Source organism: Oryctolagus cuniculus, chromosome 6 (assembly GCF_964237555.1).
Source record: "Oryctolagus cuniculus chromosome 6, mOryCun1.1, whole genome shotgun sequence".
In the NCBI taxonomy this organism is placed as follows: domain Eukaryota; kingdom Metazoa; phylum Chordata; class Mammalia; order Lagomorpha; family Leporidae; genus Oryctolagus; species Oryctolagus cuniculus.
The window spans coordinates 24,917,496-24,938,122 of record NC_091437.1 but is presented as its reverse complement, the minus strand read 5'-3'; the positions used below and the strand labels follow the sequence as shown (position 1 = coordinate 24,938,122).

Sequence of the window (20,627 nt, the reverse complement as noted above, 5' to 3'; positions counted from 1 at the left end):
GTCTGTCAGTGCACTGTGTGATACCTTCCGCGTCAGGGCAGCCAGCGGTGATTTGGGTGGCAGTTGGGGTTGCACAAGAGAGACCCTTGTACGTTGAAAACCAGGTTTGCAGTTCTGTGTCCCAGGGCTTGTCTTTGGGGTGGGCACTGCCTCACTCGTCCTCTTACAGTACGCGTGCATTCATCTGCACGCCTGTGTGCTTTGCAAATGCAAGTGGCCTGCTTTGAAAGGGAGGCGTTTACGCTTTCCAAGGGCAAGGACTGTGTCTCCTCTTCCCTTTTCTTTTAAGAGATTCCCCACGGCTCCTGATAAGAACTGCGAGCACAGTGGGTGCAGTAAATTTCACCTATCTCATCGTCCTTTGAACCCCACCACACACACACACACACACACACACACACGGTCCTGGGCCTGGGGGGGCCTTTGCAGAGGACTGATTACGTGCAGACCTTGACCTTGAGAAGTTCACAGGAAAAAGGGAATGAACAATTGCAGTCTAGACCAGTGGCACAGTTGCATAATTAGCCACACACAGGCCGGCGTGGGATGTCTGTGCTCTGAGACCCCATGCACCTTGCAGAAGCAGTGTCCTGGGACTGTTGGGTACTTAGCCCTGGTGCCAGGGTTGGGTGTGACAGATGGCGACAGCCTCTTGGAAACATTTAAGCTCTCCAAGTCTCAGTTTCCCCCTCCGTCCTGGAATAATGAAGACAGTGCTGTGGTGACGGGGGCAATCCCTGCAGATGCGGTACAGGCCTGGACAAGGTTGAGTTGCACGCTCATGGTCTGAGTTTGTAATAGGGAGACTTCCTGTGTTTCCATGTTGTCTTTTATGGAGACCTCCTTCGCGTTTGGAAAAACAATGGTCATTTCCTATTCTTCCCTCCCATAATTCAGACTTTTCCCCCGAGACGGGTTTCTCCCTCGTCTTGGCTGCCGTGAAGCCAAGGGCGCTGTTTCCTAGGGAAGCTGAGGAGGGGCTGGTGGTGGCTGCATCCTCAAGGCCTTTTCTTCTCTGTTTTGCAGTGCAAGTTGGAGTTCCATGCTTGTTCTACCGGCAAAAGCCTCACCGCCCTCTGTGATGGCCCCTGTCCGTGTCTCCCGGAGCCTGAGCCGCCCAAGCACAAGGCAGAGAAGAATGGTGAGTGGGGGTCCTGGGAGACTCTCTGAGGAGACTGCGGTGGTCAGGGAGGGCTGCAGTAGCCCAGCTGTGTCCAGGTCACCAGGGGCCTGGCCTTTGAGTGAGCTGTTCTGTTCCACGTTGGGGAAATGAGCCAAGCTGGCAACTCAGGGCTCTGGCTTGTGGAGGGACCCTCAGCTGAACTGCCTTCAGCTAGCATTAAAGAGACGAAGAAGAGCTGAGCCTTTGGAAGTAATTCCATTAGACCAAGCCAGCCGCTGGGTTCTTTTAAAGGTCAGATTGGCTCCTGCGCGGGAGGGGTGGACTCTTGCACTCTTGCGCAGAGCCACAGCCAGGGTCTGCCCCGGGGTCTCTCTGGGTCTTCCTTGAGCTCCACTCTCCGAAATCCTTTGAACTTGGCTCAGCCGGATATCACAACGGAGGCTGCAGAGATGCCACACCGTGGAAAGCGTGCTCCCCAAAGCGTTGCTTTATGGGTATCTTCTGCTTGGGACGCAGCACAGAGCCAGGGGCCAGAGATGAAAGGCAGCGCCTCCCCCGGGGGCGGCGCTGGCTCTTCCGGGGCTGAGAGGGCCGGGAAAGGCTGGGCTTGTCTGGATGCTTCTGTGATGGGGAAAGTGATGTTGGCCCCGTGGCCGCGGCCCTGTGTGGAGCCTGCCTTAACGAGACCTGAGGTAGAAGACTGCATTTGCTGTCTGTGGAACTGGGCTTTCTCGGGGTAGCTGGCCGGCCCGTGGAGAGCGGTGCGGTTTCGTGAGGGCGAGTGTGGCACGCGTGTACATGCGTGTCGTCTACAGCAGTGGCTGTTGGTAGTAGAATTACGTCCAGGACGTCGACCCATTTGCCTGCCTAGAAGCTGTGTTGTCTTTCCTGGGGAAATTGAGGGCTTCAAGCCTAAGTGTGTTCGCGTTCACTTGAGAAATGCTGTGCATAAAGGCTGTTTGGGAGGTGGAAGCACACCGGCACCCCGAAGCCCAGTGATCACACGTCATCTCCAGAGATGATTCCCAATTTCCAGAAGGCTGATCCCGCTGCCTTTGGGCCTGACTCATTAATTTCAGTGCAGTGGGGGAAAGTTAACTCAGACGGCAGCTCGCCGGGGCTGGGGAGAAAGTCTGACGCCACGTGTTGTTGTGCACCTGCTGTGTCCTGCTAATTGATTTCTGTGCAGAGGTTTCCTGAGACTCCTCCTAGGAAGCTTTAGTTGCCTCTGTTACTCCAGGCATATTGTTTTTTTGATTTTCTTTGCTCTTCGGTTCTGAGGTTAGGAAACCAATCCCAAAACGTCACCTCCCCTCTTGCCTCAAGGGCTTCCAAATCTGCTCGTTTCTTGATTTGCCATTAAAATTGTTTTCCAGTATATAGGTGAGTTTCTCCAAACAGAGGACAGCCCTGCTTCTTAAGGGTGGACTTCCTACCTGGAAAATAGGGATTTGTTCTCAAATGCGACATTCCACATATGGTCCTGACTGTACAATCTATTTGTAAAGATTAGGACACATTCTTACTGAACCTACACAAGTATCTAAACTGCCAGGAAGTGTAAAGAGACTCGAAAAACATCTTGTTCCTGAATTTTGAAAGGTCAGCTGGAACACGATTTCCATTTTAAAATGTTTCATTTCCAAAATGTTTCTAAAAGCATGGCCTGCTGAATTAATGGTGAGAGAAAGAGATCAGGAACAAGAGAAAGGACTTGAGCATCGTGTATCAGACAAGAGTACATTGAAGAGACCAACAACATTCCAACACATTCGAAGTTACCTTTCCTATCAGTCCTCACAGTCCTGTATGCATAGTTCTGTTGCATCAGATCTTGGGTAAACAGTTTTCTTTAGGAAGCCATCTGTGTCTGCCCTGGAAAAAGTCCTGGGTCTGCTCACTCAGTCCCCAGTACTACCTGCAAACTGAGAAGCATCGTTTCGGAACCCTGCACCATTGAGTCTGTTACCTGTGATATGGGCAGTTCCAGACTCGGTACCGTCCTTGCCACGGGGTTCTCACGCCATCCTTCTGTGCTGACGATGCACTTTCTAGGCTGCGACCGAGAGCAGAGCTTTCCTGTGAGCTTGAGGGGAACCAGAGACTGCCTGTGTTGGGGCAGACTGTCACTCACTCACTACAGATCCAACAGCATGCTAATGGCAGAGTGTATCCTCCTATTAGGGCGTAATGTGTAATTATTTAATATGGATTGGATCAGCATGTCCCCAGAGGATAAGAATGTAATATGGGCAGGGAAGGCAATGACGACTCCCCAGGGTCATTATGTGAAATGAGACATGGGCAAAATTGATCAAGGGAAGGCTGACCTTTTGCATTGACTTGACAGTTCGCACTGTGCAGCTCTCACAATTGTTTGTGAAAGGCAGTGAGTCATGCGAAATGGAGACTGTGACAGCTGGGCTGAAGAGGAGGGCGTGGGTGCAAGGGAGAGACCACAGGTAAAATGAAACACAGCTTTCAGCTCATCACTTAGTTGTGTGGGTGGAGGGAGGAGTCCACCTTCCCTTACCCAAGCAGTCCCTTTCGACTTCCACGGGTGGCGGGTATGGCCTCTGTGAGACACAGCGCAGCTCTGGACCGTGTCCAGAGAGGTCTTGTGTCCAGGCTTATTGGGGAGATGGCATTTCTTAGTCTCAGAAGTGCAGGTGCGCCAAGCATGTGGCAGCGTTCTTAGTGTTGCTATTTTATTTGCAACCTAAGCTCCGTTATGAACCTCACTTCCATGTGCTAAGGTAACTTCTGTTAGTTCATGGCTGTGTCTGAATTCTGAGAGTGGGCTGGGGTGGTGGCTTATGCGCTGTGACGTCGGCAGGAGGCAGTTCATGGTGTGGTCTGTCATTCTTTCACATCCACCCCCTGCACAGAGTTCTCAGCATCTCTACATTGGCCAGCGGTGTCCACCCTACATGTCCAGGGAGATGTCTTGAGGTCCCTCCTGTGGCCTCTGGTCGCCATCTCTGTTGGGGACCAACTTGCACGGCACGCTCCTCTGTGTGGTGTAGTCAGTGTCCAGCCCCTCCTTGGCGCTGTTGAGGGGCACAGAAAGCTCCATGGTGCATGGTTTCCCAGCATCAGAAAGACTTGTGATGCTGCCGTCACAGCACTTCTCTCCGTAGGCCCGCCCGGCAGCCCTTCCCGTTCCGCATTGAGGACGTGTTTGCAGAGCGTGCCTCAGCTTGGGGTCCTCACCCAGCAGCACACATGTGCCCCTGATGCTTCAGGCTCTCCCCCGGCCTTGGATTTCATACCCGCCTCTTGCCCAGGCAGGCCGGTGTGAACAGACCCTCTCTTGTCGACTCACCTGCCTCCGCCTGTTCTCCCTCCCAGAGTGTTACTTTTGTAGGCCAGCTGTGAGCAGCCCTGGGTGTGAGAGCAGAGGCTGTGTGAGGACAGGGGCTCGCCTGTCACTGTGGGTGTGCTCCGCTTCCTCCAGCCTTGGAGCTTTTGAGTCTTCAGGTGCCTGGCTCCAGCAAATCAGAAATCTCTTGTCGTGGCTTCGGCAGTGTATTTTGGAAGCTGGAACCTAGTGGTTCATCTTACACTTGGTGTGTGTGGCATCTCTGCTTTGATGGGTTCCCTGGAGAGGCGGCGGGGTGTCATCCTTTATCGCCTCTGCATATTTCCTGTTACACCAGCAGATTGCCTCATGACCTCGGCCAACTCACTTAATTGCCTTTTCCTCCCAGCCCTGTGAAGCCCATGCAACCTCAAGAGCACAAAGTGATGTTTGTCCAGAAAAACAAACAAAAAACAGAAAAGGGGGGAAACACACCTTAAAATAGGGAGGTGAGATCACAGTCTGTGTAGCAAGCTTAGAGCTGTGTGCATTTTTCTGGGTTTTTCAGGCAGTCTCTCCTTGCTCACTTGGCATTCTCCCAGCATCAGCACCCAGCCGGGAAGTCCCTGCTTGGATTTGACCTGAATTCCCAGTGCTGGGGCTCTGCAGCCGCACTTCCTCCAGGCCCCACTGGTGGAGACTCTGAGGAAGGCTGGCAGCACTGCGTCCCAATTCTTTACCGGAAACCCAAGGGGAGGGTAGCGGCCTCTGAAAATGCGAGGCTTCCACATGCGTGTTTGCAGTGAGCCGACTCTCGGTGTCTCCCACCTGGCTGCACTCCTCCCCTCCCCACTTCCATGCACACAAACAGCCCCATCTGGGCCTGAGACTCACAGCCTTGCTCTGGGCCCGTCACCCTGTGATGGACCCCGTGATGGACCCTGTGATGGGCAGGAGGTTCCTCCTGTCCTGGTGAGGACTGGGCGGAGCTGAGGGACTGTGCATCAGGGTGGGTCTTGCTGAACTTCTCCCAAGCGTGTCGAGGGGGCCCCTCTGCACCTTGAGGTGCTGCAGGTTCCCCACATGAAGACGAAGTGGGTGGGGCCTGAGCCCTTCCTCTGGAGGGTTCCTCCTTGATGTTTTCCCACTCCAGTTGCACCTGCGTGGAGGGTTGACAGCCTCTGACCCGGATGCAGTCCCAGGCCTTTGCGTGGAGACAGAGGCTGGGTCACGTGACTCGGCTGTAGCACTGTGGTTCCTCCACCAGCAGCCTCTCCAGCCCAAAGGTGGTGCAGGGGCTGCAGGGTGGAAATGACTGTAACCTCTCTTGGGGCTATGGTCCCTGGCCTGACATCGTGTCCCCCCGCAGCCTCCTGCAGTCTCTCCCACCCCTCTCCTCTGCAGGGGCGGGCACACGTCAGGACCCTGTGGCCAAGGGTAGCTCCTTGTCTCTCTCTCCTGGCACAGACCTGCTGTGAGAGAATGGACATGAGTCTGCCCAAGCTCGCCAAGACCTCATGGAGAAGGCTGTGGAGCTGGAGCGCTTGGCTGGCTGGCCCTGTGCTGGGAGGTGGGGGCAGGACCTGCGCACTCTGTGCACGGAGGAAAGAGAACGGCAACTTTGTCCAGCTGGGCTGCTAAGGAGGAAATAACAGCTTCCCTCCAGCTGGGCTGCTTAGAGCAGGGGGAAAATAGTCCACAGTGATTTTTCTTCTTCTCAAATGGTATTTGCAACCTGAGGGCCAGATTCTGGGGGGAGAAGTTTCAGGCTGACAGACGGTTGTCTAATTCCATTACTTATCACAGGCAGAGCTGGGGAGAGGTGTTTAAATGGGAACAGGAGGCGGTGCAAGAGTTCCTCCCAGCCATAACATCTCGCTGGAAAAATCCTCAAAGGCCCCTGCTGCAGAGGCTCCCGGAGAAACGCAGATCTCTCTGTGCATCCAGGAAGGAACATTTTTCTTTAATGCCTATTGTGTAACAGGGTGAAGGCCCGGCCTGCCAAGGCCTGATTTAAGAGCATTTTGTATTAACCCTTCCATGCCCATTCTGCTTCATTCACTTCTCATTCAGGACCATGCTGCAGTCAGAAATTAAATGTATAAAAGAGCACTTAACTTGGAGAACCTTGTTATTCTAAATGCCGTGACCTTAAAAAAATTCTGGAGAATTAAATCGGCATCAAAGAAGAAAAGTCATTTTTCAGGGCTGCGGCTTTGGGTTTGACAGCAGGTTCTGTCTGCTGGGTGAGATCCACTGGGCACGAGGACAGCACAGGTCCTGCTGGTCCCTCCGCAGCCGATTTCGTGCAGATGATCAGGGAGAGCCAAGGGTGGGAAGACGGGGGAGGGTAAATGGAGGCAGCAGGTGACCAGGACCACAGCTAGAGTTCCAGGAAGGGAAGAGAGGTTTGTGGGAGAAATTCATGGCTTTCATAGCTTTCCCACAAAACACTCTTCTCGCTTCCTACATAGATTCCGAATATCACTAAAGTGTTCGTACTCCTGGTTCTCTTACCTCTTTTACATATAGCTGTATTAACTTACTTTTTAAACTTTGCTCATCCAAAGGTGAGATTGTATTCTACATAATGTTTTTACTCTGCCTTTTACATATTGTAGGTGTGTTTTGTGTAAGTTCAGATAGATACATCTGTGTCTGTGCACCTGTACCACTGTCTATCTGAGTACCTACCTACCTACCTGCAGCCAGCCAGCCAGCCAGCCTGCCCAGCCCCCTCGAACTCCAGACCTAAATAAGAAATGGCTGTTCTGTGTTCTAGGCATATGACCCTGAGCATATCAAGCTTACTAACATGTCCTAAATGGATCCCCCACTACCTGCCCCCAGCCCGCCAGCACCAGCTGTGGTACTTGCTGTCTCGATTCATGGCAGCCCCGTTCCCATTTGATGAAGTCAGAAGACCCTGTCTTTCTCTTCGAGGCCACGTACCTTCTGTCACTAACTCGCACAGGCTGTGCCGTGCAGTGCATCTTCAAGTTGATCCACTTCTTAACAGTGGGATATGACTACCCTAGAGGTTTAAAGCATCCTCACCTTTTTTCTCAGTAGCTTCCTAATTGATCCCTGTGTTATTTTTTTGAGCACAGTAGAACTGATTCTGTAAAATGTTAGGTTATGTAACCGCCTGTTCAGGACACTCCAGTAGCTTTCCTGACTTGTTAAAAGTGAAAGTCCTTCCAACTAGATCTGGTCCCCTGACACATCTCTATCCCTGCCTTCTGCTGTGTGCCCCCTTTCTAACTGCTCCCGGTACCAGGGCCTCCCATGTGCCCCGCCGCCTGGGTCTTTTGTGCTGGCACGGCTCGCTCCATCCACCCCTTTCCATCTTGGCATCAATGGCAGCCTCTCAGGACCCCTGCTGAGCACTTCCTACCCCCGTTCTGACTGTATCATCCCCGCACCCTTTGTTACCTTCTAATATATCAGTTTGCTGATCTGTGTTGATTGTCTGCTTGCCCAACCAGAGTACAAGTGACAGGAGTGCTTTCGGTCTGGATTCTCAGTAATCATCAGGTGCTGAAGGAATCTACCTTATTCTCCGAGAGCAGTGCTGGGGTGTGTGTGGTCTCTGATTACAATGTTTCAAACAGTAAAACGTGATTTATTATGACAGGAGATAAGCCCTGTCAGATGCCCACTGCAGGAATAGTATGTTTAATTCTTCAAGTACCCAAGTCTGTTGCTGGTGGAGAAATTTGAAACTGGGGCCTGTCCAGATGACAGAGCAGGTTTGAAGCCCTTTCTAGCCCTTGTGTTAGACTGTATTCTTGACCCAAGTGGAGGCTCCATCAAAAGGGAAGGCTTCCTTCGGAAGAAGAAGAAAATACGTACCCCATGCCCACTCGGGTCTGTCTGCATGTTTCAGACGAAATTTTACCAGCTTTCGGGCCTCAGGAAATGTCACCCTTTACTGATGGCACAGTCCTCACTCCCAGGATTTTTCCAAGGTGAGAGGATTCGTATCCTGGCTCATTGTGTCCCCTTTCTTTCTGCAGGCACGCTTAGCTCTCTGAAGTTCATCAAAACCCTAGCATGGGCTCATTGTTCACCAGCACATATTGCTTTTCTGATAGCCCTAAGTTTCCGACGTAGCTCCTTAAAGATAAAAACTCATTTGTAATCTGTCCTGAAGTTGACTGTTCTTCCCTTGCCCTGCCACCTATTGTTGTGAAAAGAAAAGACAGTGGACAATCAAAAAATGAATTGAAATTATAATCGGGTGGAAGCACGTGGCTGCCGCCCCGCAGGGCATTGCTGCGCCGGAAAGTGCTGGCAGAAGCCTTCCCCGGATCTGAGGGCTGCCGTGGGAGTCGGGCCCCTGACGGAGTGCACTTCCCCTCTGCTGGGCGTACTGGGAACAGATGGGCTCAGCTCTCACTGTAGAAACAGGTTTCACAATATAGTTGTTGTTGATGTCGTCATCATCATCATCATCATCCTCTGTTTGAAAACACAATGTAGGGGCCGGTGCTGTGGCCCAGTGGGTTGAAGCCTTGGTCTGCAGCGCCAGAATCCATATGGGCACCGGTTCAAGTCCTGGCTGCTCCACTTCTGATCCAGCTCTCTGCTATGGCCTGAGAAAGCAGCAGAAGATGGCCCAAGTCCTTGGGCCCCTGCACCCATGTGGGAAACCCGGAAGAAGCTCCTGGCTTTGGATTGGCGCAGCTCCGGCCGTTGTGGCCATCTGGGGAGCGAACCAGCAGATGCAAGACCTCTCTCTCTTTATGCCTTTCCTTCTCTCTCTGTGTATCTCTGACTTTCAAATAAATAAATAAGTCTTAAAAAAGAAACAATGTGGCCATTAGACATGAAGAGGAAGAAATGTCCCCTTGACTATTTCACTCAGGGAATAAAGAGAGAGATAAAGTACACGATGCATCGTTGGTTGAGAGGGCAGCCTGGCCCACAGCCCAGGTCTCTGCACAGCTGGGGATGTGTCTGCCCTTGATGGGGAAGTGAGGTGAAGCCTGTGCTGTTCTTCCAGTGCCAGAAGGGGGCCCTCCCAGTAGTCAAAAGGGAGATTTATGGCAAGAGAAGGCAGAGCTATTTATACAGCAGGGTTCTGCTTCTGATTCCCTGTATTTCACAGTCTAGAATGACTGAAAAGACAAACATGAGAGTTTAGGGCCTGTTCTGGGAGTTGGAGGCATTGTGACACTGGGACAGAGGAGACCGTGGTGGGGGTGGTCTGTGGAATGTGGGAGGCCCACTTTCCGGTTTCCCAATGGTGCAACAGCAGAGTGCTCTGGGGGCAGATATCTGCATGTGACTAAATTTTATCAGCTTAGAGGATTGTTTTTCAAATTTCGTTTGTTGCTTTTTGTTTTATTTGAAAGACTGAGACACGAAGACAGTGAGACAGAGGGAGAGAGATCTTCCATCTGCTGGTTCATTTTCCAGTTGCCTGCAATAGCCAGGGATGGGCCAGGTAAAAGCCAGGGGCTAGGAACACAATATGGGTACCCGCTGTGGGTAGCAGGGACCCAAGTACCTGAGCCATCATTGCTGTCTCCCAGGATACACAGTCACAGAAAGCTGGACCCAAACCCAAACACTCCAATATGGGCTGCTGGCATCCTTAGCAGCAGCTTAACCATTATGCTGGGAGGTTGCCCTGTGTAGAAGGATCTTGGAAGGAAAAAACCCAGGCGTCCTGCTGCCTGTCCTCGCACCCCAGTGGGAGACAGAGCAGGCAGACATTGAGCTCCCTGGCCTGAGTATGCTCGGTCCAACCTTGAATCTCCTACGTGACTCATCCTCAGGTCCCGTTTGGAGGTGGGGTTAAGCCTGACAGCCAAGTCTTCTGTTCCCACCCTCCAAAAAAAGAGATCGGAGTATGGGCCCAGCTGCAGAAATGAAATGGGTCAGGAGCCCTGACCTTACACACCTGGTTGAGAAGTTGAATGTCTCAGACCAGACGAGTGCTGACCAAGGATCTGATCAGCATTCTGGTCATGCAGCCGTGCACAGGGCCAAGAAATCATCTGAAAAAATGACTTTCAAAAAATTACTTAACAAAGAAAGCCCTTTCCAAGGATACTACTAATCACACGGAACAGCCGCCCTGAGAGGTGTTACTGAGGCTGAACTCCTGCCCCTGTACCTCTGCAAATCCTAGAACTTGGGAGGTTCTTCCTAAGCCAGGCTGGTCACCAAGGGGATTCCTGAGCCCCAGGTCGGTAGCTTACGGGGAATGGCGTTGTGTCCCCATCTTCTTCGCCCCGGTCTGCATCTGGATTCCATACTCTGGCCGGCTTCCTTGGGGTGGTGTCCCGCTGCCCTCCCCAGCCACCGGGAATGGCATCTGTGCTTCCCACAGGTCCCCGCCCCCTCCCCATCTTGATGGGTGACTGCCCTGGGGTCATTTTCTCCTGCCAGTGTGTCGTCTACACTCGGGTCTCCAGCTCCAGTGTCCCCCAGAGGTGGTTTCCTGCTGAGTATACCATGCCGTGCTCAGAGCTCCATGGAGGGAGTGCACGCAGGGCGTGGGCAGGCTCTTCCTGTGTTCTGAGCATCTGTACCTGAGTTTCTGGTGCCTCCAGGTCTTGGAAGAGTTGGGGTTTATAGGTGAATGACATCCCTAGGTTTACGAGGTGGGCTCTGTGATCTGAGGACACCCCTTCCCTGGCCTTCCCTGTGTTGGCCATCGTGGGGCTCGCCCTCAGGCTGGTATGTAATGGTGGTGAGTGTCTCTGGCTCCTCTGCAAGGGAACAGTTGCCATTCTCGAAACTGGGCTCTCGGGTCTCCTCCCCCCCCACCCCCCGCCTCTGCCTCCCTAACTTGGCAAGGGGGCTGAAGCTATCAGAGGAAGAAGACGGTGTGGCCTTGAGGACAGAGTGTGGCCTCTTTTGGAACAGTGTGGGCAGCATTTCCTTGGGCTCTCTTGAGAACACAGAGAAATCCAGACAGAGGAGGGAGTATACGAGGACTTGTTCTCATTTGAGTTGAGAGCTTGTGTGATAAGAACTACACATAGCTCTGTGTTGTGAGAGAGTTGGACTAAAATCTGATCACCACTAGGCCCCATAGGAAACAGGCCCATTTAGGAAAAACACTGCGAACCAAAACAACACTGCTGTGTCCCTCCATGTATCTGGCTGCTGCAGACCTCCACGTTCTGTTGAAAATTTAAAGCGTAAGAACTGTGTTCTCCCTCTAAAATCGAGGGCAGTGGCTGAGTCTGTTGGTAGAGAGTAATGGATTTCCATCCATCATCCACCCACGGAGCATCTACTGAGTGTCTGCTCTGTGTCCAGGTCCCGTGCTGTTTCTCCCTTAGGCGAGATCACAGGAACTCCTAACACCAAAGGCATCAATAATGTGTTGTTCAGGTGTCTGCGCATGGAGCGCACCTAGGTCCCAAGGTAACAATTACCCAGAGCTGAGCTGTTTTCCATCTCTTTATGGAGCCGGCTTTATGAGTCCAGGCCTCTAAAGGTGTTTTATTGCTTTCTGAGTAGTTTTCTGTTATTGTAACCTGCAGTCTCTGTGGTCAGACTCCATTTCATGTGATTTGAGACAAGAAAACAGACGTAATACAGGTAGCACTTTACATCCTGGACCTTCTGGTACCCTGGCATCATATAACCCCTCTCTTGTGGCCTCCATGAGAGCAGTGATTGTTCTAATTTGTCTTTATATCCCTAGCATAGGGTCTGTTGAATGAATGGGCTTAGCAAACTGTGAGTGCTACCTTGTAACATTATTTAACACATCTAAGATGCAGGTTAGAGGTAGCATCTTTTTTCTTCCTATTAAGTTTTTAAACAATATTTATTTGAAATATTGGGGACACACACACACACACACACACACGGAGGGAGAGAAGAAGACGGAGAGAGAGAGGGAGAAGAAGGGGGGGGGGAGAGGAAGGGATATTGATTCCTCTTCCATCTGGTGGTTCATTCCCCAGTAGCTACAGTAGCCACGCTGGTCAGGCTGAAGCCAGGAGCCGGGAATGCCATACCGATCTCCCCACGTGGGTGGCAGGGGCCTGAGTACTTGGGCCATCGCTCATTTCCTTCCCAGGCACTCTAGCATGGAGGTGCATCAGAAGTGGAGCAGCCAGGATTTGAGCTTGACTCTCATTGGGATGTGGGCATCCCAAGTTGGGGGTTAACCTCCTGGGCCACAGCACCTGCTTCTGCCATCAGTTATGGCTCATTTCTCATGGTCAGAGATAGACCTGCTGGATTTCCTCCAAGGCTTCTGATTCTAGTTGGCATCCAACTCTCTGAGTTGCATTCCTCAGTCACCTCCTGTGCTAACCACAAATTCACCCTTTCGGGCCCTGTGTTGCTGCTCTCTTGCCTCTTTGTCCGTGGGCAGCTAAGGGGGAATTGGCAGTTGTGGCACTCACTCTGCCTTCTGATTTCCACCTGGGCTCTGTTGTGTACCTGATACCCACACGTCTTTAACTATGTGGCTTCAGGTTGGGAGGAACACATTTATACCCTCTGTTCCAGGATGTGCCTTCAGTTCTCTGTGATGAGACCAAGAGGCAGCTCTGGGTACTGGGACACACGTGGCCGTGCAGCTGGGCAGCTCTCTTGAAATCCAGCCCAGGACCTACTGGCTGGGTGCTTTGCACAAGCGACTTAACCTCTGTGTGTGAAGTTTCCTCCTTCATAAGAACAAAGAGAGGAGAGTCCGTCTCGAGAGATGATGATGATAATGGAGTGAATTCAGTGAGATAATTACAAAAGCAGCTGTTTCTCACAGGTCTCGGTGACTATTGGTTCTCTTGTTTCTTTAGTAGACATACACACGTACACACACACACACACACACACACTCTTAACCCAAATCTGCTCTTTGTGTGCCTTAGCGCTGGGCTGCGTCACAGAAGACCTGGGAGTTCTGGACCACGTCTTGTTGATTTTCTACCTTGTAGCCTTCCGTTTCGGATGCCAGCAGCATTTGAATTTTTCCATTGTCTCTCAGCGAGGGTCATGGCCCTGAGATTTATATCTAGCTCAAGAAGCACAAGGAAATCTTCAGAGTTTTCTTCTTTAAAATGTTTATGTGAAAAGCAGGGAGAGAGAGAGAGAGAGAGAGAGAGAGGGAGAGACCGACCAACCACAACAGAGCTCCCACGGCTCACCTCCCAGATGTCCACAAGAGTGAGGGTTGGGCCGGGGTCCAGGCCTCTCATGTGGGTGACAGGAATCCATTGACCTGAGCCATCCCCTGCTGCCTCGTTAGTGGAAGCCGGAGCTGGAAATCTGGCCCGGTACTCTGAAGTTGGGTGTGGGCACGGTAACTGCTAGGATGGGCGCCCTCTTGTGGACACTTCTGAGAAAGCTTTTGCTCTGGTGGTAAACAAGGGGAGGCGCACCTTGCAGAGCTGGAGTGAGTGGAACTGCAGCAACCACACCATGCTGAGCCTGAGGGCCAAAGCCTTGCTGGGAGAACCACTGAGCTGAGGCTCAGACAGAGCTGGGTTTCTGCTGGCAGAGCCAGTGGTGTGACTGCCTCTCTCCTAGTTTATGTCATAAAGGAAAGCCCATGACCTTGTGCTGTTGTAAATGAAGTCTTCTGTTACTTGCAGCTAAACACATTTTTCTAGTTGACATAGAACACCTTGCTGTTAAAGACAGTACACTTAGAGATGAGCAATACAGGTGCGAGGCCGGGAGGCCCCGAGCGGTCAGGGACAGCAGCACCTCGGTATCCAGGGAACAGAGCCAGCTGGGATGGCCTCAGGAGACTCACTCCGGGTGTCCATGGACACTGCATGTTTCAGGACATGCGATTTGGTTTTGTGTCAGGAGTGGGGGGTGGTCCTTGCCGTTTTCAAAGACTGTGGACAGGGCACACCAAGACGTCTCCATGGTGCAGATCAGAGAGGCCGGTGAGACTGCGATGCTTGTGAGTGAAGCTATGCAGAAGGACCAGCCAGTGGGAGAAGACTGGAGAGCACGCAGGCACAGGCAGAGGCTAACCTCGCGGCAAAAAATAAAGCAGCCCTACGTTTTGTTACAGAACGTTTTAAAAATATTGCAAAGCATAAAGAATAAAATTTCAAGACTACCCAGTCTCCCAAACTGAATATAATCACACAGTATTTTAACATCTTTATTAGCTTGATAATACTTAATAATATTCCCATATCATCAATTATTCTTTTAAAACTTGGTTTGTAGTGGCTGCATGGTGTTTGATTCTGTAAATGTACTATAATTTTTGTGACGAGTCCTCTATTGAACATTTAAGCATCTCTCTGATTTTTCATTATTATAAACTGATGTTAAGAACATCATTGTGTATTAATTTTGCATACATCATAATTCTTTTTTTACAGGATACATTCCTAGCAGAGTTTCTGGGTGAGAAAAGACATGTATCTTGTAAGTCGTTTGCTGCACGCTGGCAGAATTTGTTCCAGAGATGTGCTACAAACAGTGTGGGAAAATGCCTGTTCAGGGGCCTGTCATCAAGGTTGTTTGCTATCATTTCTGGAAGAGATTTTCTACCCTGTGGGTTGAGCAGAAAGGCAGGACTTGGTTCGGCAGGATGTAATTGGCACTGCGGTGCTCAGACAGCAGTGGATTAGACAAGAGCGTGGACTTTATTTTCATACAACATAGGTCAGGCGCTGGAAAGTCCAGGGATGACATGGGGCACCCTCGGTCCTCAGGGGCCCAGGCTCCCTGCATCTGGTTGCCGTGACAAGTCTGCTTCGCTGTCCATGGTGCCTGCTGGAGCAGTCGGCAGGGAAAATCCAGGAGCCCGGGCAAGCTCACTCCTCACTCCAGGCAGACCTTGTGGGTCAGGATGCAGTTCTGCTGACGTTGCAGTGGCCAAGACATGCCGCGTCCACAGGGCCCTGTCTAAGTGCTGGGAAGTGTAGACTCCTGAGCTGGAAAGCAAGAAGGTAGCTAAAGATCAGTGTCATACCGACGAGCACAGAAGGGCGGGTCTGGAGAGGCAGTTACCCAAGTCTGTCTGCCGTGGTTTGTGTGTCCCCATGTGTTGGTGTGTTGGAGGCTTGGTCCCCAGGGTGGGGCTTTAGGAGGAATATTTAGGAGGTGGGGTCTGGCGAGAAGCCCCTGGGTCACTGGGGCACTGCCCTTGGAAGGAATGAGGTCACTGGTATGCAGGCTCCATTCAGTTCTCTTGAGAAGGTGGTTTTCAAAGGAGCAAGCCAGACCCCAGCCAGCGGTCTTCAGCACCCTGTGTGAGACGTGGTCCTCATCCCCACATGCACACCTGCCATGGTGTGATGCCAGCTGCTGCTACGCCCTCTGCTGGAGTCAAACCATTATCCCCACCTGCTCAGACCTGGTCTTGGACAGGGAACTTAAAAAACTGGTTAGAATGAGTGGAACTTAAAAAACTGGTTAGAATGACTGAGCAGAGGCTCAGACAGAGCCTGGGTTTCTGCTGGCACACGGAAGTGGCAGAGGGTACTGATGTGGCCCTGCCTAAATGCTGGGAAGTGTAGAATTCTGAGCTGCAATGCAAGAAGTTAGCTAAAGATCAGCAGGATATAATTGACACTGTGGTGCTCAGACAGTAGATTGTAGACAGGGATTGTTCTAATTTGTCTTTATATCCCTAGCATAGGGTCTGTTGAATGACCAAGCTCATCTAAGGTGCTTGGTTAGCGTGGCAAAAAGCTAACGCCTTGTCACATTTTTCGGTTTTTACTTCTTTTCTAAAGAATTTATTTATTTATTTATTTATTTAAGATGAGACTTATGGAGAGAGGAAGACACAGACAGAGAGGTCTTCCATCTGCTGGTTTACTCCCCAGGTGGTCACAACTGCAGGAGCTGGAATGATCCAAAGCCCGGAGCTTCTTCCCGGTCTCCCGCATGGGTGCAGGGCCCCAAGCACTTGGGTCATCTTCCACTGCTTTCCCAGGCTGTTAGCAGAGAACTAGAATGGAAGAGGAGAAGCCAGGATGCAAACCGGTGCCCGTAAGCGATGCTGGTACTGCAGGTACAGGCGTAGCCTGGTAGGCCACAGCGCTGGCCCAGTTTTCTCTTCCTTGGTTACCCTGTGGGTGTGCACACCTGTGGCATCTGTTCTTCTTCTGGAATTACCTCTTGTCCTCTCTGCTTCTCTTTGTAGACTCTGATCTGTCTCTTAGCAGTTTATACCATGTGTATATATAAATTGTATTTTAAAAAATAAATTTTGTAAGAAGTGTTTAAGGTATACAGCACGTTGCTGTAGGATTCATAGATAGAATAAAATGGCTACCACGGGACAAGTTAACCTGGTGTCCCCACCTCCACAAGGATGAGAGTGGTGGTGATGTGTGTTTTTGGCCCAAATCCCAGGCACAGTGCGTGGCTGGTGCAGTCCTTGTGTGTTGTCTGTCCCGGCTCCGCACTTCTTCATCCTTGGCACCTAAAGTGTCATTCCCCTTTAACAGTATTTTTTTGGGTAGAGTAAGAATTTGAGAGTTTTATCCAGTCCGGTCTATCTTCCTTTTCTTTAAGAGTTCCTGCCTTTGATGTATGTTTAGAAAGTTCTCCCCCGCTCCGAGGCCAGGTGGAAACTTCACCTGTTTTCATTTTGTTTTTCCATGACTCAGATCTTTCATGTTTAATGCATTAGGCTGGTCGCATTCAAACGGGAAAAAGTTAGTTAGCAGTGAGCCAGGACGTAGGCTTGCACTGAGTAGCTCTCACCCTCGCACTGTGAGACGCGGCCTGTCTTCTGTTCTCTGCCATTATGCTGTTTTTTTGTTTTGTTTTGTTTTGTTTTGTTTTGTTTTTTGGACAGGCAGAATGGATAGTGAGAGAGAGAGAGACAGAGAGAAAGGTCTTCCTTTGCCATTGGTTCACCCTCCAATGGCCGCCATGGCCAGCGCGCTGCGGCCAGCGCACTGCGCTGATCTGAAGGCAGGAGCCAGGTACTTATCCTGGTCTCCCATGGGGTGCAGGGCCCAAGCACTTGGGCCATCCTCCACTGCACTCCCTGGCCACAGCAGAGAGCTGGCCTGGAAGAGGGGCAACCGGGACAGAATCCGGCGCCCTGACTGGGACTAGAACCTGGTGTGCCGGCGCCGCTAGGTGGAGGATTAGCCTGTTGAGCCGCGGCACCGGCCATGCTGCGTATTTTACGGAGTCATCTTCGTGACCCGCTCAGGGATTGCAGCCTGTCGTTGGGAAAATACTGTTGTAATCAAACATTCTTCAAGGGCCATGGATGCATCGCCAGTTTGTGCAATGGTTTTTACTCAGCAGTTCATCTTCCTTCCTACAGAAACTTGTTCGTTCACCTAACCAGTTATCCTTTCTGTTCGTAGTTTTTGACTGTTCCTGCCTACTGGTTTTCCCAGGTGATAGGCACCGTCATTTTGAAACATTGAGGCAGTGAGACTTAGGTTGGATTCATGAAGTGCTAAGAAGACCCCCAGTGCTGCGGTCTGGTCGCCGCTGGGGGCGTGGCTCTTTCCCAGGGAGGGGTCTTCTGGGGGTGTGGCTCTTTCCTAGGGAAGGGTCTTCTGGGGGGCGTGGCTCTTTCCCAGGGAGGGGTCTTCTGGGGGGCGTGGCTCTTTCCCAGGGAGGGGTCTTCCGGAGGCGTGGCTCTTTCCCAGGGAGGGGTCTTCTGGGGGCGTGGCTCTTTCCCAGGGAAGGGTCTTCTGGGGGGGCGTGGCTCTTTATCCAGGGAAGGGTCTTCTGGGGGTGTGGCTCTTTCCCAGGGAGGGGTCTTCTGGGGGCGTGGCTCTTTATCCATTGAAGGGTCTTCTGGGGGCGTGGCTCTTTCCCAGGGAGGGGTCGTCTGGGGACGTGGCTCTTTCTCAGGGAGGGGTCTTCTGGGGGCGTGGCTCTTTATCCAGGGAGGGGTCTTCTGGGGGCGTGGCTCTTTCCCAGGGAGGGGTCGTCTGGGGGCGTGGCTCTTTCCCAGGGAGGGGTCTTCTGGGGGCGTGGCTCTTTCCCAGGGAAGGGTCTTCTGGGGGCGTGGCTCTTTCCCAGGGAGGGGTCTTCTGAGGACGTGGCTCTTTCCCAGGGAGGGGTCTTCTGAGGGCATGGCTCTTTCCCAGGGACAGGTCCTCAGGAACTCCTGTAGGCTCCTTCCCTTGGCTCCTAGGTGTCTGATGACATCTGTCACTGGACAGTTGACGCGTGACATTGCTTCTGGTGAGTAAACTGTGCTTTCAGTTTTTGTTCAGATAAAAAGTCTTCATGTTGTTAGTATCTTAGTTTATCATTTTGGGCTTTTTTGGTGGTAGGGGTAGGAAACAATATATCTTGGTTATCCTTGCTATGTAAATCATAAGAAATAGGTCCATTTACTGGTGACTGACACCTGCTCCATCCTTTGTACCCCACGTGTTTCCACTGGATCGTCCTGAAAGCCTGGGGCCAGAGGTGCTGTTACCTCCTTTGGAGAGATGAGGAAATGAAGCTTGGACGTTCGGGTTGCTCTCAGTCACGTCGTGTGTACACGGCAGGGCCTGGGCTCTGCTGTCTGTGGGAGGGGGCTTCAAAAGGTTCAGAGAACCCATGTCTTGGGAAAAGCATGGATTCCAAAAATGCTTGTACTACAAGAAATTTACCTTTTAATTCCGTTTTCCATGAAATTCTTCAAGTACTGTCATGTGCATATTACATTTCTTTTTTGTATCTTAATGCTTTGGTTAAAATTTTCAGAATGGAGTGAGGAATAATAGCACTGTACTACCAAGCCTATCGTATGGTCATTTTAGTTTCTCTAGGACTTACGTGTGAATCAGGGCAGTGAAGGCTTGTTTCCGACCCAGTGTTCCATGACTGCTGTGATAAACCCTTCATGTCTCCCTCGTTAGGGGTCTGTGTTCACTTGCTTGGCTTGGTTAATTCTTGGTCTGCAGGAATTATTTATGATTCTTAGGCATGGGAAATTTGTCTCTTCTCCCTCATTTCTTTATTCAGTTAAGCATTTATATAAATGTGGACTAACAGGCATTTATTTTATATTGAAGTCTGTAACCTAATACCGCTTTTTTAAATGTGTATTTGTTTTCACTGATTCGAAAGGCAGAACTACAGAGAGAGAGAGAGAGATTGATTGATTGATTGATTGCTCTTCCTTCTACTGGTTCACCCCCTAAGTGCTCACAACAGCAAGGACTGGACCAGGATGAAGTCTGGAACCTGGAACTCCCCTTTAGCTCCTCTGTGAGTGCAGGGACCCGAGCATGTAAGCCCAGGATGCATTAGCAGGAAGCTGGAAGGAGAAGCAGAGTAGCCAGAACTTGAGCAAGTGCCCCAGCCTTGGATGCCCGAGTTCCAAACACCCGCTTAACCCGCTGTGCCACAATGCACTCCCACCCCCCATACTCACTGTGGATTTAATCTGGTACTAATTATGTAAATCAAATTGTCCTAACAGTGGTCATTGGATGCTCTTCCTGGGCCCAGGGTCTCTGTCATAGTCTCATGTGGCTTATCCTACTTTGGGAGCACTTGTTTCATTTCTGGTACTGCCTGATGTTTGGCACTCATCTCATGTACCTGTCCCAGCCATCGAATCAGCCAGGTCTCAGAGAAGCCTGATTGTTTTGCTGGAGACTGGTGTTAGCATCCAGGATCTGAGCTCGCTGCTGTGGAATGCGGCTGCTTCTGTGCTCGGTGATCTGGCAGAGCAAGGCAGCATGTGTGTGAGTCCTAACAGACAGACAAGGGCACTTCATAAATTTTATAAAAATTTTTCATTATCTTTTAATTCCATTTTCTGTGAACTTTGAAAAAAATTTTAAAGATTTATTTATTTATTTATTTGAAAGGCAGAGTTATAGAAAGAGAGGGAGAGACAGAGAGAGAGAATCTTCCATCCATTAATTCACTCCCCAAATTAACACAAACGCAGGCCAAAGCCAAGAGCCTGTAACTGTGACTCTCTGGTTCTCCCGGGTTCTTGGGCCATCTTCCACTGCTTTCCCAGGCATGTTAGCAGGGAGCTGGGTTGGTAGTGGAACAGCCAGGACTTGAACCTGCACTCACAGGGGAAGCCAGCATCCAAAAGATGGTGGGAGTCCTTTCCTGTGGGTACTTTCCCTCTGATGTGGTGCACCTTGTGTTGTTGGTTTCCTGTTGCTGCATTTGGAAAGTATCTGTTTGTTGGGTGCAGCTCCTTTATCCAGTGTATGCTTTGCAAATGTTTTCTTCCAGGCTCTGGCTTGAAATTTGATTCTCTTCACAGTGTTACTCACAGAGCACAAGGTTTTAATTTTAATA

General features: G+C 51.0%; 1 protein-coding gene across 1 annotated transcript in view; it reads left to right on the top strand.

Annotated features, from left to right (window-relative positions):
• The window catches only part of SPOCK1 (SPARC (osteonectin), cwcv and kazal like domains proteoglycan 1), a 480,631-nt gene that overhangs the window by 394,409 nt on the left and 65,595 nt on the right, over positions 1-20,627 (top strand). Inside the window, exon 6 of the mRNA XM_002710225.5 lies at positions 1,027-1,141. Coding sequence (XP_002710271.1) covers positions 1,027-1,141 — 115 coding nt within the window. The remainder of the gene's footprint in view (positions 1-1,026; positions 1,142-20,627) is intronic.